The sequence below is a fragment of the Schistosoma haematobium genome, chromosome 4 (assembly GCF_000699445.3).
Source record: "Schistosoma haematobium chromosome 4, whole genome shotgun sequence".
Taxonomy (NCBI): Eukaryota; Metazoa; Platyhelminthes; class Trematoda; order Strigeidida; family Schistosomatidae; genus Schistosoma; species Schistosoma haematobium.
This window is the reverse complement of record NC_067199.1, coordinates 16,073,851-16,088,725: the sequence shown is the minus strand read 5'-3', so window position 1 is coordinate 16,088,725 and position 14,875 is coordinate 16,073,851. Positions and strand designations below refer to the sequence as shown.

At 33.7% G+C, this 14,875-nt stretch overlaps 1 protein-coding gene across 2 annotated transcripts; it reads right to left on the bottom strand.

The window, feature by feature from the left end:
- Window positions 1-8,088: 8,088 nt before the first annotated feature.
- On the bottom strand, window positions 8,089-14,339 carry MS3_00007512 (uncharacterized protein). Of its 2 annotated transcripts, XM_051215798.1 has the most exons (9): window positions 14,101-14,339; window positions 12,330-12,450; window positions 12,206-12,294; window positions 12,040-12,169; window positions 11,731-12,004; window positions 11,586-11,700; window positions 11,480-11,550; window positions 10,417-10,484; window positions 8,089-9,221 (listed from the first exon to the last, which is right to left on the bottom strand). In XM_051215798.1, the coding sequence occupies exons 2-9, from the start codon at window positions 12,426-12,428 to the stop codon at window positions 9,078-9,080; spliced, it is 990 nt and encodes a 329-aa protein (XP_051066332.1). In that variant the 5' UTR covers window positions 12,429-12,450; window positions 14,101-14,339; the 3' UTR covers window positions 8,089-9,077. The 2 variants fall into 2 exon arrangements, with proteins under 2 accessions (XP_051066332.1, XP_051066333.1); XM_051215799.1 differs by adding an exon at window positions 13,902-13,992 and having other exon boundaries at window positions 8,089-11,700.
- Between the last annotated feature and the right edge of the window lie 536 nt (window positions 14,340-14,875).

Genomic DNA, 14,875 nt, shown 5'->3' with positions numbered 1-14,875 from the left:
GGTTTGTGGAGATTTCAGAAATTTTCACAGATTGGATGCCGGCTCAGTGGTCTAATGATTAAGTGCTGGCGCGCGAAACCAGTGCGTCCTGGGTTCGAGTCCCGAGGGGTGCGGGGTAGCGGATGCGCACTGCTGAGGAGTACCGTACTAGGACGGAACGGCCGTCCAATGCTCCCAGGTTTTCCATGGTGGTCTAGCTTCAACTGACTCATGATTTCAATCTGTGTATATGTTACTTTTATTAAACCTAAAGTGAATAGGAGTAGAAAACTCTGGATCGTTAAATGCATTCAGGTATTTCAATAAAGCAGGAAATTTTTATATGATCATAAACGCTGTTGGTGAATACACTTTTTCTAGACCGCTGTGATCAAATCCTAATGAATAAACTTAGAACATTTTCCGGACCCCTGATGATTTACTGAATGTAGTAGTTTTTTTCTAAAATCAAAATATGATGTAAATCACCTTTTTGTTCATAAAGATTTAATTTATGTACTTTTCCCACAGCCAATCAACATGAATTCACTTTTAAGTTGTTTTGAGTGTTTTAATCATATTCTTGTACCAACTAAAGTATCATTAAAAACCAACAAACACAGAGCACAATTTTTCATCAGTTTTAAAACTTAGTGCCAGCGAATACAAAACGCGTAATTTATTAGATGAAAACGACTAGAAGCAACTAATCAACTGCGAATGATTTTAGTTTATGTCAATCAACCTGTTAGATAATACTATCGTAAATAAATAAAAAGATATCCTTTCGGCTTCATTTTTGAATAGTATATTTATAAAAGTTTTTGTTCTCATATACTTACCTGAAATTTAAGACTAAAAATGAAATTTGAATCTTGCGGGGCGGGGCGCACTGTTGAGGAGTCCTATTCTAAGACGAAACGGTTGTCCAATTCTTCCAGGTTTTTCATCGTGGTCTAGTTTTAATCTACTCATGAATTCAACTATAAAAATCTTTCTTAACATTGATTAAACATTATGATAAATTTTATAGAAAAATGTTTATCAAGTGATTAAATGAAGCTCACAGTTCACGAGCAACGAATCACGCCTCTTATTCATCTTATAGGCATACGGCGCAATGATGAGTATTTATGATTTTCAATATTATTAGTTAATTTAAAATCAGGCTTATTAAATTTATAGATCGTATCAATTATTCTATTACATATTGTTTGTTTACACTGAATCATGAAAATTAGTTTTGTTTCTAAGACTGTTCATTCGCTGTTCGGTTCACGTTAAGCACTCTTATAATAACTTCTTAGCTGAACACCTACGCCACTCTGTAAAAGCATTGCCTCGTCAGAAATTCCCCCCATTCTAGCAAGTGAGATGTGTTTTAGCTTCATAAATTGAAATAATATTCCAAGAATCTCAGATCGTTCTCTTTGCTCATCAAAAGACCATATATCTTTTTCCTATTAGTACCCTTTCAACTTAATATTTCACAAGCTAGCATGGAATATAATTTAAAACAGTGGCAAGTCGTGAATGACATATGCCGTACTCATATCAGCTAATGACATTCTATGAGTAAGTCAACGAATTCACTCGCTGTATAGAATAATCTCCTTCTACTAATTCTATTGTATATGTAATTATTCCACTTCCTAGAGTACGACTTCAAGATCGCCTAAGGTAGAATATTTGTAGTCAACCCAAACTTTTCATTTTCAAACATTGCACAAATGTAAAGCTGTGTAAAGTGAACTACTGGTATGAAATTAAGTCTTCAAATAACTGTGTGATATTGTTTTGAATTGATTGTAATGTTAATACAAGATTCATAACCCAGAAACACATTATGCAGAAAGAAGCTACTCAGTACAATCAAACACAATGAAATAAGATAATTACAAAACTCTGAAATGTTATTTCGACTAGTTTTTAGCAATTAAAATACATGTTAACATAAAAAGTTAGAATACTCTTATAACCCATATGAAAATATAATAAACTATAGCCGATCATTTTATTTATATGAATGTCAGATAAGTAATGCACTTTAAATCGAATATGATATATCCCACTACCAAACCAAATACTAAATAAACTTGTATACTACACCTTTTTTAGTTGATCAATATTAACCTTTCCAACAATAAATCAGTATCGAACTCATAATTTTAATTTGGAAAAAAATGTTATGAATAAAGGTAATCATCGAATTGTAAAAATAAGAACATCAGTAATATTATTTATAAAGAATTATGGTGATAACTCATTTCATAGGTAGTTAAGGCACATTAATTATAGAAACATAATAGTAAGGACAATTGAATAGATGTTAACTTAGTACTGTAAAAGTACGTTTATGGAGATTGTAGGGTTTTCAAAGCTTAAATCTGAAACTGGTCATGGTTAGACTACTAGTGAAAATCAGGAAGCGTTAAACAGCTATTTCATCTTGTTATGGGACCCCTCAATAGTGTGCATCCATTATTCCTCCACTTGAAATCGAACCCGGTCTCCTACGAAAACCCTTAACCTCTAGACCACTAGTTTAGGATCCACTGGGATATATTTCCAAATTCAATCAATTCCTCATATTGAGCGACTATATTCTGTTACCAGGTGTGGATAACTGTCTAACACCCGACATCGTGTTAGTCATCAGAACAAACTTCAGACAGAAGTTTCTTATGACAATCCCTCCAAAAGTGAGTAGTAACCTGTTCTGTCAACCAATATCAAAACAATGTTAATAGCGAGTAAAATTCAGTGCTCCAATCCCCTTCTGATTTTACAGTCGACAATAACTACACAAACCAAACGTCCTTGTAAGCACAGAAGTTTTACTTTCTAGAAACCCTGAATGCAGTCCACTAAAAGAAATTTTAATAAAATTGAAATATTTAGTTAATCACCTGATGACTCTACAAATCTGAACAATTTTTGGCTAAGATTAAGGATACTTAAACCAACAGATATAAACTGATAGTATCTATCTGTTTCAGCCTAATTTGTATGCACTGAATTAAACTTGGTAAAGAACACTATATTTCTGTTCATTATCACTGACATAAATCTTCGAAAACATACACAGCTTCAAAGTCGAATTTAATATGAACTCTTCGATTTATCCTCAAAATTAAATGTGGAAACCAACAAACGGATTATTTTATCATATATGACAGACATCAGAAATCGCAACAGGATTATTGAGGTCATTGCAATAGGAGCTGATCGCGAGCCAGTGAAATCACTCCATTTAGTCTCAACTAAACCAAAAGATGAAATGAGAAAAGACAATAAACTAAATACCACCTGCAAGTAAACCGCTCAGACTGCGAGAAAAATTAAATTGGATAATACGGCCGCTCTCATTATGTTCGTCCATATGAAGACCAGTTGGTTATCAAACACCACAACACATCTTCATTTATATCGGTGGACGTGAACAACCGTAGATACATCTCTGACTGGAAGGACCATAGTGTCTTGAACAACGACGACACAAATAATATTACTTGACTTCTAGAAACTTTGTACTCAAGTCACTCGAAATTTAATAAACTCACTGAAATTGGCCGAAATTATCAATCAATTCGAAAAATTATAAATAACTGTAAATCCAAAAGTCAAGACAAGGGAGAAAATAATCAAAATAAGTGTGATAAATGATAGAATGGATATTAGCAAACACTAAACAAGCTTAAGGTTGACGAAATAAGCTGTTAGCCACTTGTAAAGAAATCATCGTAAGCTCTTCTTATCTGAAGTTTGGATGAATTCCAAAAAAGATCATTAAAGTTGCAGCTATATTTATACATGGATTAGATTTAATGTACTTGCACATAGATAACATAATTCAACACTAATATTATTTGCCTATTTTCACAACTTTATGGAAGAGAATTGGTGTATATATGCCTCCAAGTCTGATAGTTCATTTCAGTTTGTATGGCTGAGAAGAAATGAAGAAAATTCGTAAATTTTTTCCCGCTTACTTCATAAACAACTGACAAAAATATAGTGACGATCTTGATCTTGTTAGTTCAGTCGTATATTTATAAATAAAAGGATGAAAAGTACTTCTATTACTACAAAACATAATTGAGAATGCTTTATCTTGTCAAGCATAAAATCTTTTCCCGAGTTTAACTTGGAAATTTATTATTTCCTGGAAAATATAGCAACTAACAAAGTTACGGAGGTCGACTATCATAATTCGCTTCAATATTATCCATATTTCACGCCTAAAATACACACTGTTATGTTCGTTTGCGTTAGCTCCATTCATTATCTGCTCATTCAATTCACTTTTGTGCATTACTCTATGCTACTTTTTAATATTCAGTAGCCAGTTTTATTCTGATAATTTCTGAGCGCGCGGCAAGACAGTTGTCATTGTTGTGTAACATTCTTAAGTAATTACATCTACTGGTAAGATCAAGTACACCATTCTACTTTATAGTTTCTTTGTGTATAACAAGAACAATATTTACTTTTTAAGCGTGTACAGAAGATATTTAAAATTTACATTTAATCCTGAAGCAATTAATGATTATAAGTTGTTTAAGACATGAATATTTCCCACAAAAATATCCCTAATTATACAGAATGGTTAAATCGCTTCAGACAACTAGTCAGCTTGGACAATGGACTCACACTTAACCCGTCAAAATGTAAAAATGTAAACTCTAGTCTGAGATATAAATAGCACTTACACACCCTGTTGGAATCCCATATTGTTTGTACTATTGTAAATTCTTTGATAGTGTTACGAGTTATTTACCTTGGTGTAAGTCTTTCTTCTGATCTATTTTAGTCTTCTCATGTTTTATTGTTATCGAAAAAAGTTTTCAATCTCACCTACTACATAAAGGAGATGCATGCTTTTGTGATTACTCAACATTTACGCTTACAATTTGTCGATTCTTGCATATTACCTTTCATTCTCAGGCTTTTGAGAAAAGACTTTGCTGTATCGCGGAGTGCTGAGGGTAGTTAGTAGGGTGTGTAGTGAATCTTTTGGGGTCATTATTAATTTGGTTATGGACAGACATCTAAAGTCTTGCAAACCCTGGTACTTATTATATTATCAGACAATAACCATCTCCTTTATTCATATCTTCTGGTAGAACGATACGTCAATACATTGGAATCCATGCACGCGAGCATAGGTATCTAGCATATGTACTATGTGACAAACAGGCTGTTAGAGTTGACCTAGTCAATGACATAAATTCTTAAACATGCTTCTAACTAAAAAGGTTGTACAGATCCAAATATTCTTTATAAAATTATTTAATTCCAGGTAGTTTATTTACTTAAATTATGTATATATGTATGCAGTTATCAGTTTCGTTCACTTTTTTGTACAGGAAACTTGTTGAAATGCCTTGTGCTATTAATACTTTACTGAGTAAAGCCATTGATAATAATGATATAACTTTTCCTGTACATGATATTTTTATTATTTTGAGACGAGATAGATTAGATAAACTCCGTGAACAGTTGGAAATTTATCAAAGAAGTCTAGTTCACTGACCGCAAACAGACATCTTTCAATTGTTTTGTTGAAAGGAGTCGTAACAGTAAGGTACAGACTAGTATTTTCCGGAAATCGACACATTCTAAAAGATATCTACATTATCTTCACTGGGTAACTACCTCACATCCGGCATGGTTGAACTCCACTGGTCACAGCTTCTCACTAGAACTCCGAGAATTACCTCTCGAAGCTAGTCATTAGTGGTTGCTTGATAACGTTCAGTTTGGGGTTGTGAATATAGTTGAATTTTACTGAGGTCATGAGTCGATATATAAATTACATGTCAGCTAGCGTTAATACAAACGGTTATAGTATTTGAGAATTCAGTAGACGGAAATAATCATTATGTAAAGAAGTTGGGACAAATCTTATGATCTCTACACTCAGTACAACTGATTATTCTACAACGTTCATATTAATCTTTCCGTACAGCAAAAATGAATCAGTGGGAATCAGAAATCAAAGTAAACACGACATGAAGTTTTATTTTAGGACTAGTTATACTCTCAAATCCGTTTTAGTGCAAGTAAAATATGGAATGGCTATACAAGAACACAAATAGCTTTAGAAATTAGGCGCAGTGATAATACTGCTATACTCAGGTATTTAATACACAAACAGAATAAAAGTAAGTTCCATACTTAGACTATCCAGATCAGAGGATCGAACTCCAATAAAGATTAGTACATGGTTCCTCAATTCAAATAAGTGAGAGGTTTGGGAATAGAAGTCTCCATGGATGGAAGCCAAGTGACCAAAACAACTCAGCTTAAACTCGTGACCTGGATTTCCGTCAAGTGATTTGTTTTCTGACTCAATTAAATAAGTCGAGAAAGAGTGAGAAATCTAGGTGCAATCGTGAACCTTTCATTGTCTTTTTGAGAAATATCATCAGGATATACTTCAAACAGATTATTCGTTAATAGGACTCAACTTTAATCGGCACGCAGGCTGCAGTCTGTTGGCTTATAAGAGATAAAGAAGTAATATCTCACACTAGTTTCATCCTATTCATCTAACACGACCATTTGGGATCGGGCCGATCAATTATTAATTAACAAATAGAAAATACTGTCCCTAACTTTCGCCTCTATTTACTACTGTATATACCATCAACATCGTACTCCCGTTTAGTTGTTTAAACTTTTCAAATTCGACAATTATATATCTTAATTAATACACCGAAAAGTGGCCAGGTTTAGGGCAAAGTCATTCGTCTAGAGTTATAGCATGTGAATTTAGGATTGTTAAACAAAATAAAGTTGTTAATGTTGAAATGACACATGATTATCTAGTTTTAATTAACAGTATAGCACACAACCTGACTATTTTCAGTCATTAAAATTAAAACACGAATTTCAGCGAAGGGATCTCTTTTCAACGAATTTATTATCAAGCTGTACAATCGTATATATATGAAAATTTTTGTTTTTTAAAAGTACTAATAAAAAGGTTACAATACTAGATTACGTAATATGAATAATCACAATAACAATGGATTTGGTGAATATAATAAGACGATTAAAATGTTTTTGATATAATAATTAAAGGCCATAGAGGTGTAAAAAATAATAAAGCGATATGATGAGCGTTCATGAATAAAACAATGAGAATATAAGACATAAGTAAAGGGGGAATGCAGTAATAATGATAATAATAATAATAGGATAATCAAAATAATTAAGGCCAAGGAAACGACAACGATAAGACGTACTTCTTTTGTACGCATAGTTCTGGTTTAAGCTCCTGGATGGTAAGAGCTTCGGCTATTTTTAAAAGTTGGATGCGAAGAAATCTGGGTAGGAACTTATTTTCTGTGTCCATAAAAGACAAGCTTCCGCGTCTGGTCGCCTCCATGTGCATCTACCAGTTCACCTACTCTTGTGGAGCAAGGTACATTGGCCGTAGCCAGCGCTCGCTTTCAACTCGGATACGGGAACATATTCCAGCTTGGTTCTATAAGGGGGAAAGGAAAGCAGTTAGGAGTTCTATACTTGAACACCTAATCGACTGTAACCATTCCACAGATCCAAAAAATGAATTCAAGGTTGTTTATATGATTCGTTCAAATCTACCCAGATTTCTTCGCATCCAACTTTTAAAAATAGCCGAAGCTCTTACCATCCAGGAGCTTAAACGTTATCGTTACCTTGGCCTTAAGCATTTTGATTATCCTATTATTATTATTATTACTGCATTCTCCCTTTACTTATGTCTTATATTCTCACTGGTTTATGCGTAAGTGCTCATCATATCACTATAATTATTTTTACACCTCTATGACCTTTAATTATTATAACAAGAAATAACATTTTAATCATCTTATTATATTCACTAAATCTATTGTTATTATTCATATTACGTAATCTAGTATTATAACCCTTTTTTATTAACTGTGTTCACATTTCCTCACGGAATTAGTACTTTTAAAAAACAAAAATTTTCATATATATACGATTGTACAGCTTGATAATAAATTCGTTGAAAAGAGATCCCTTCGCTGAAATTCGTGTTTTAATTTTAATATTTTCAGTCAATAAGTTCAAATCCCCTAATGTACTTTTAGTTTGATGACGAGTAGAACGATTAAACTGACCTTAGTTATTTACTCATTGAAACATTATAACAACAACATATACTACACACATTTGATCACATGACATAAGTTGAATAAATTTCATGTTACATGACTCATTAATATATGAACATGTTTAGGACAGAACTGTTTATGGCCTTACTTATCATTGAGAATTTTGACTACTTCCTGGCAAAGGTCAACCAACATTACCAGTTAGGTAGACAAAAACAACAAGGAAAGTAGCACGAATCTACATTCGTTTAAGTAGCCAAACCAAATCATCACAAGGAAAAATTAAGAATATCAAAATAGTAGGAACACTAGCAGTAGGAAAGATTAAGTATAGAAAACATGATTCAGGAAGAGACAAATAATTCTGTGAATAAAACAATTTTAATACTCAGGATCTCAGGGAAGACAAGGAATGCATTTGAACTGCATCACTCAATATACATACTCAATGTACATACACAGATCCCTTTTAGATACTCTGCTCTTACTAAAATACTTATGATCAATAGCTAATGACTTGGTGTCAAGTGCTGGTTCGGGCGTTCCTAACATTCTTCGTGGTATATTATGTAATATGCATCACAAAAACCTCATTCAAAGAATAGCAGCCTCATGAGCCGGTTTATCACCTTAACCTTGTACCTAATGCCTAGTCTCACTACTGTCCGCTCAGTTGTCGCGATTTATGCGGGAAATGCTTTGATGACACATGATCAAATACGGATAACCTACGAGATTCCTGGGAGGAATGTTAATTAGTCACTGTTAATGACTGAAATGTTTTTAAAAATATAATCATTTCTTTATGTCCTCCATACATTTGATCCGCAACTGTTGCAAAAATTCTCCTCTGAAAACTGGACGATAATTCTCAAGTCCTAATAATTTATTGCAAAAATATAAACAATATTTTCGGTTTAAACGCAATGTCCATTACATGTGTTTACATGGAGTATCATATTTATATAATCAATAGTATATGCAACGTGTCCTATGCATTGGAATTTTGGCATCAATTTCATCAGCATGAGAACGTCGATAATTCCAAAGAAAATTGTCCACCACAATTGAATTGCAACTAATATTTTTACTATTTAAGGACTTGACAATATTCTGAAAGAAGAAAATAGATACAATATTAACTGTGAAATATTCTTTGCAATAATTCTCACTTTCCAGAGACTCTATGGGTTTTCTATTGTATAGTAAGGATACATGTATGAGAAATTCATCAAACAGGTTTAGTGAAAATAAATAAACATGTTATCAAAATAATTTGTCCAACTTTTTCGAACATTCTAGAATACATTCTACTTTATAATAGATATGTACCATGGCAAAAGAATTAGCAACTGAATCTTTTCTGTTAAATCGAATGTCTAAAATACAGCTCGAGAGAAAAAAACTTTGTGACAGAAAACTATTAGGGAATCACCTCTTTTAAAGACCAAGTGATAACAGGGTGTTACTAATTCACCAAATACATTTTTATCCACTTGATTTTTACGCTAGTATTACTACCTGATGGATTGTAAATAAGTAGAACGAGGTCTAAACTCATTGAAAGGCCAACTCTTTAGCCACTAAGACAGCATTTATGGAATTCGATATCTATTTTCAAAGGCACCCAATTGACCGAATACAGCTTTCTTAGTCAATGTCAAGCGTGAGAACAGGTTTAGTAAAAACAAGATCTTTCTTTGTTACACTTCCTTATCTGGCTATAATGGGAACAAACAAAAGATCATGCAGTAACATGAAACTACAATCATCTCGTTAAGGAGTAGGTATATAAATTGTAGCCATGAATTGGTGCAAATAAAAATACCATACATACCAACTTTGCAAATTATCGGTCTTATATTACAACGAACAACCAGTAAATTGAAAACCGTTTATCAAGTGTACTGAGATATAAAATGATCACAGAAATATTATATAAATACTAACTCAAAAACTATCTTGCGGCAGAATAATTGATGACTGATATATATCATTTATATGTCCATAAATGCAGTGTGATGTAAATGTGACCAGACATTCGACGTATAAATTGAACTAGACTGAATATAAGTGAATACCGGTAACTAGTAATTCAGTTTAAACATAGAATATCAACCCTATTTCTAAACAGTGCATCATTTTATTTTACAGCTACTTCTCCAAGTTTAAAAATATGGAAACATCTCCCTAAAACATTGAAATAGCAATTCTAATTTGATAAAATCGGTAGTTACCTTAGGATGATTTCAGAATTTTACCTTAATATTACATACATTGTTTATCAAAAAATTTGGGAATCGCTTACATGCACAGCTAGTATTGTCGCTGCTCGAATTTCAACTTCTAATTCGCTTCCATTTGCAATTTCTTCACCTAGATGAAGAATACATAAGTAGCTCAAACAACTATTTACTGCGTTTTTTAGGATATTTCAAAATATAAGTTGAAAATTGTACGGTTAAGAGGAAATTAGGATTTAATCCCTCACAGTTGAAGTTCGACGACATCGATGTGACAAAAACAACACACGGAATGCGTTTGCAAATTTTAGTTTAGTTGATGCCAAAAGATATGGGATTTTAATGGGGTCTGATACTAGTCACCAACATTTACTGCTTGATTTCATTTGATGACATGATTTTCCACTGCAATTTCATTGAAGCCATAGAAAATATGTACGAACACACTGACCTTTGTCTAACAAAGAATGACTTCATAAAAGCTTTTACTAATATCTACAAAAGATGTACAATTCCCATTCAACAACGCCTCATAACGTCAAGTTGATCCAGTCGATATGGGGAGTCTATTAGGTTCAATAGTGGAAGATATATTAATGACCGACTTGGAACAGAAATGCAAAACGATAATTAACAAGGAAGCTCTGTATGTCAAGTATGTTAATAATACATTCGTTCACTGCAATCGTTACAAACGTGCTGAATCTTCTTAACCATGTACATTCAAATATGCGATTTACAATGAAGCATGAGCAGGACAATAAGTTTCATTTTCTTAACCTTGATATCCAACGTAGTGAAAATGGTTGAATTCAAAGACTTACTCATATTAAGGACACATTGAATGGACTTTATTTGAATTTTAATAACTTCTGTTCAATAATTTAAAAAGGAACGTTTTTGTTTGTGACAACAATAAAACCACTGTAATTGCTTGATTACCGTTGTCTCAGTAATTTAGTTGGTGAACCGCTTTACAATCGAACACACTGGACTGAAAAATCAAGTATGCAACGTAACGTGTCTAAAAATAAGTACTAAGAATTAAGTCTAAATGCAATAGATTTAAAACAGATAAAAATACAAAAAACTATTATGAACACGATCCACAATTATATAAAAAAATACCATTGCGTATCCTTTTTGTTAAATCCTCACTGTATTCTATAGCACCAAAATAATATAACACTTGTGGAACTCTAAATGATATTTTGTACGTAGGGAAAGATGGTACCTGTAATCGGCAAACGCAGTAATCTCATCTATATCGTGGAAATACCCCAACCCTTTGCCCTCAAAACAGTACCACAAATCACCAATCAAGATCTGAGCACGTTTTAAGAATGACACTGAAAAGATAAAGGAACGAAAATAAATACCGTGTTTTCCTTTGTATATACTATAGTCGCGGAAAGAAGGGAAATAATCACACAATAACTTTAGAAGCTTTGCCGCAGAATTTTCACACGAGGACAGAGCATTTTTAAATGACCCATCGAAATTCTCAAGTAAAGTTTTCCCAGCACATCTTAGAGCATTTAATCTTTCATCAAATAATGGTATAGGCTCAGCTGTATGTGAACGAAATATATGTCTCAATTGTTCCTCTGTCACAGTTTGATATACTTCAGGATTTAACAAGTTTACCCCTTCCTAAAGACACAAACGATTAAAGTTCCTCGACTTACATCGATAGCTCGGTTAACTGCTGCACAGAGGGCCCAATAGCCCGTATAAATTTTGTTGCAATATAACACTTCAAAACTATCCTGACTCTTACTCCAAAATGAAAAATTGAGTGAAGAAGTCACAAATATCCTAGATGGCCCCAAATATTAATATGGTAAAAATTACCATTCAATTGATCGTTCGTCAGCAACACTAGGGGTTAGTTCCTGATTGATCCAAGACTTCAAATCAAATGGGCAATACTTCTCGCATACCTTAATCACTTGTCATAATACTATTTTAACTTAACCATTCCCACTAAACGTTGAATGTTCTCCATGTTAATGCACACGTGTTCGGCATTTCGTATTACAAACAACGATGAGGAAAGAGGTGCCAAATATTCCATGATACAGATACAGACTGCTAGGCTAAAAAGAGATATTTGAGCGCATCGGTGCATTAATATCATACAAATTAATAAATGTAGGAGTAAAATAACAACACAATCCGACTAGGAAGCAATCTAAAACACTTTAATGATCACAAACGTTTAAGCCTAATTCTTTAGTTGAATAATGACCTTAGCCTAGTACGGACATTTACTCCTCAAGAAGTATTAGTGTTTCCCAAGTGCCACAACAGAAGTTATTGTAAGAGATTAATTACAGATGTATGGTACTAACGAAAATGAGGTCCCATAGTCGCCAATGACAACTATTGAGTCCAGATGGCTTGAGTAATAAAAACGCGTGTGACGAGATAACTTTAAGTAGATGAACGAATCAAGTACAGTTACATCCATCACTAGATAAAGTGAATATGAAAGAACAAACTCCTAGATTACGATAAATGGTTTGAAAACTATGAGGGGCTTAAGTCTTCACATGTAAATGTGAGCGAGACTGTAATTTATAGACGATCCAATCAGACTTAGCATGAGAGGCCTCACATTTTTCCGCGAAATTCATTCGCGCATTTGACCAAATAAGGGTTTGGCATTTTAGCCGATCTAATGACTAAACCTAGCTAGCAGTTGTAAATCATAGCCTCTATCCTTTATGCTGATTTATAACCCTCATTTATCCCTAAAATAGTAGGTGGACACTCTCAATGTCACTTTAGCGTCGCAAAAATATCGTCCAGAAATTAGTCTCGTCTATACTACTACCTAGCCTTCCAACTTTCAGAAATTTTGATTAACATTTTAAGAACATTTTGGAAATATGCAACTACAACGCTGAAAACTCTTACAGGTTTGGGATTTTTCTTCAAATTTTCTCAGATCTTCTTAAGACAATATATTTTCAGGTTGCGGAATGCAGCTAGAAATATTTAGCATGTTAAAACAGGTCGGTAAACTTTAGGAGCTCAGTCCAGACACAAATATAGCGAGTCCAGATGTAAGTATCTATAGATATTGTTGATTCGGCTTACAAAACGACGATAAGGTAGATATCACAAATTTTAGTGTATCATTTTTTAATTTAAGCCGTGTAAGTTTTATGTTCTATATGACGTGAAAAATGCATGACGAGTGTGAGCGGTATGAAGTGATATAATATCGTACCTTTATTACGTGTTAGAGTACCTATTCCAATGATGAAACTGATGCAGTTCACTAACAAAGAGCATCATACGGAATACTGAGTAAACGGAAGACGAAATAAAAAAAAGCATTTCGGCATGACAGAACCTTGTTAACCACAGAAACTGTATATATGGACGAGGAAAACCGATTTTTACGCCATGCTTATAAACACAAATAAGTATATTAAATCCGCGCGTTAACGCGGACACAATTATATCCTTTGTTAGTTTGAGACGAAGACTCTAACTATTCATAAAGATATTCTGCATTTAACTTTAAAAATCTACCCACCACAATGATATTTTGGTTAAAAACTATTTTTTAACCGTTCAGTTCGCTGTGTGAAGCCTGTTAAAGAGTAACAAGCAAGTTAACATTAGCACTAAAAAAGGAAAAAGAGCCAGTTGAGCTATGTGAAACGATCTGTGTGATTTCTAGACATTAATATAGTGCCAAAGTATGACAATACTAAAAACATTTCAAGACCCACACGAACACACAACTGCGAAAACTCCTAGCAGTACGTGAAACCCGCCGTGACTTTTTACTGATGAAGGTCGTTCAAACGAATATTACAGATAGTAAAACGAATCTCCTGCTGCTACATTTCCTATCGAAGACATCCTGTCCTTTATTATGTAAACCACACTATTGAATAGTATCTCTATTCTTTCGTGATATTCATCGTTCGACGGTTTGCCATAAAATTTGTCTCCTATGTTCTAAAACCATTAAAGTGAGAATTTTGAAGCTTCATCAGCCTAATAGTATAAGAAAATGAGTTCTGAAGGCGGTTGGAAAGTGCGTCCTCACTTTGTCTGGTTCTCTCTTTCTGCCAAAGATATCACGCACGCAATCGCTTAGCAACGTTATTTTTCATGACAGCTTCATAATCGGACGATCACTAACCTAGTCAAACCAGGGGTCAAAAGAGGAGGAATTCGACCATATGTATCTCAAAGGTACCCCGCACGTAGTTTCACTAGCTACACTACAGCTAAAAGCACTCGGTTCATCATTTTCATCACATCGTCATTGCTTACTCCGTGCTACGCAACCCTCACGAAAACCACCAATCTTCCATCAAGCACCTCACGACATATCACTCCCAGTTTAAAAAGGACAGGAGTCTAGGTGTCCTGTGTTAGCCCTAGCTATCGTGATCTTTTAGTTTATCTGACTTTCTTTTGAAAGTGTCCACTGATAGAGCTTCAATTACGTGTTGAGGCAATGAATTCGATGGGAAAGTCGACAGTCAGGTGACA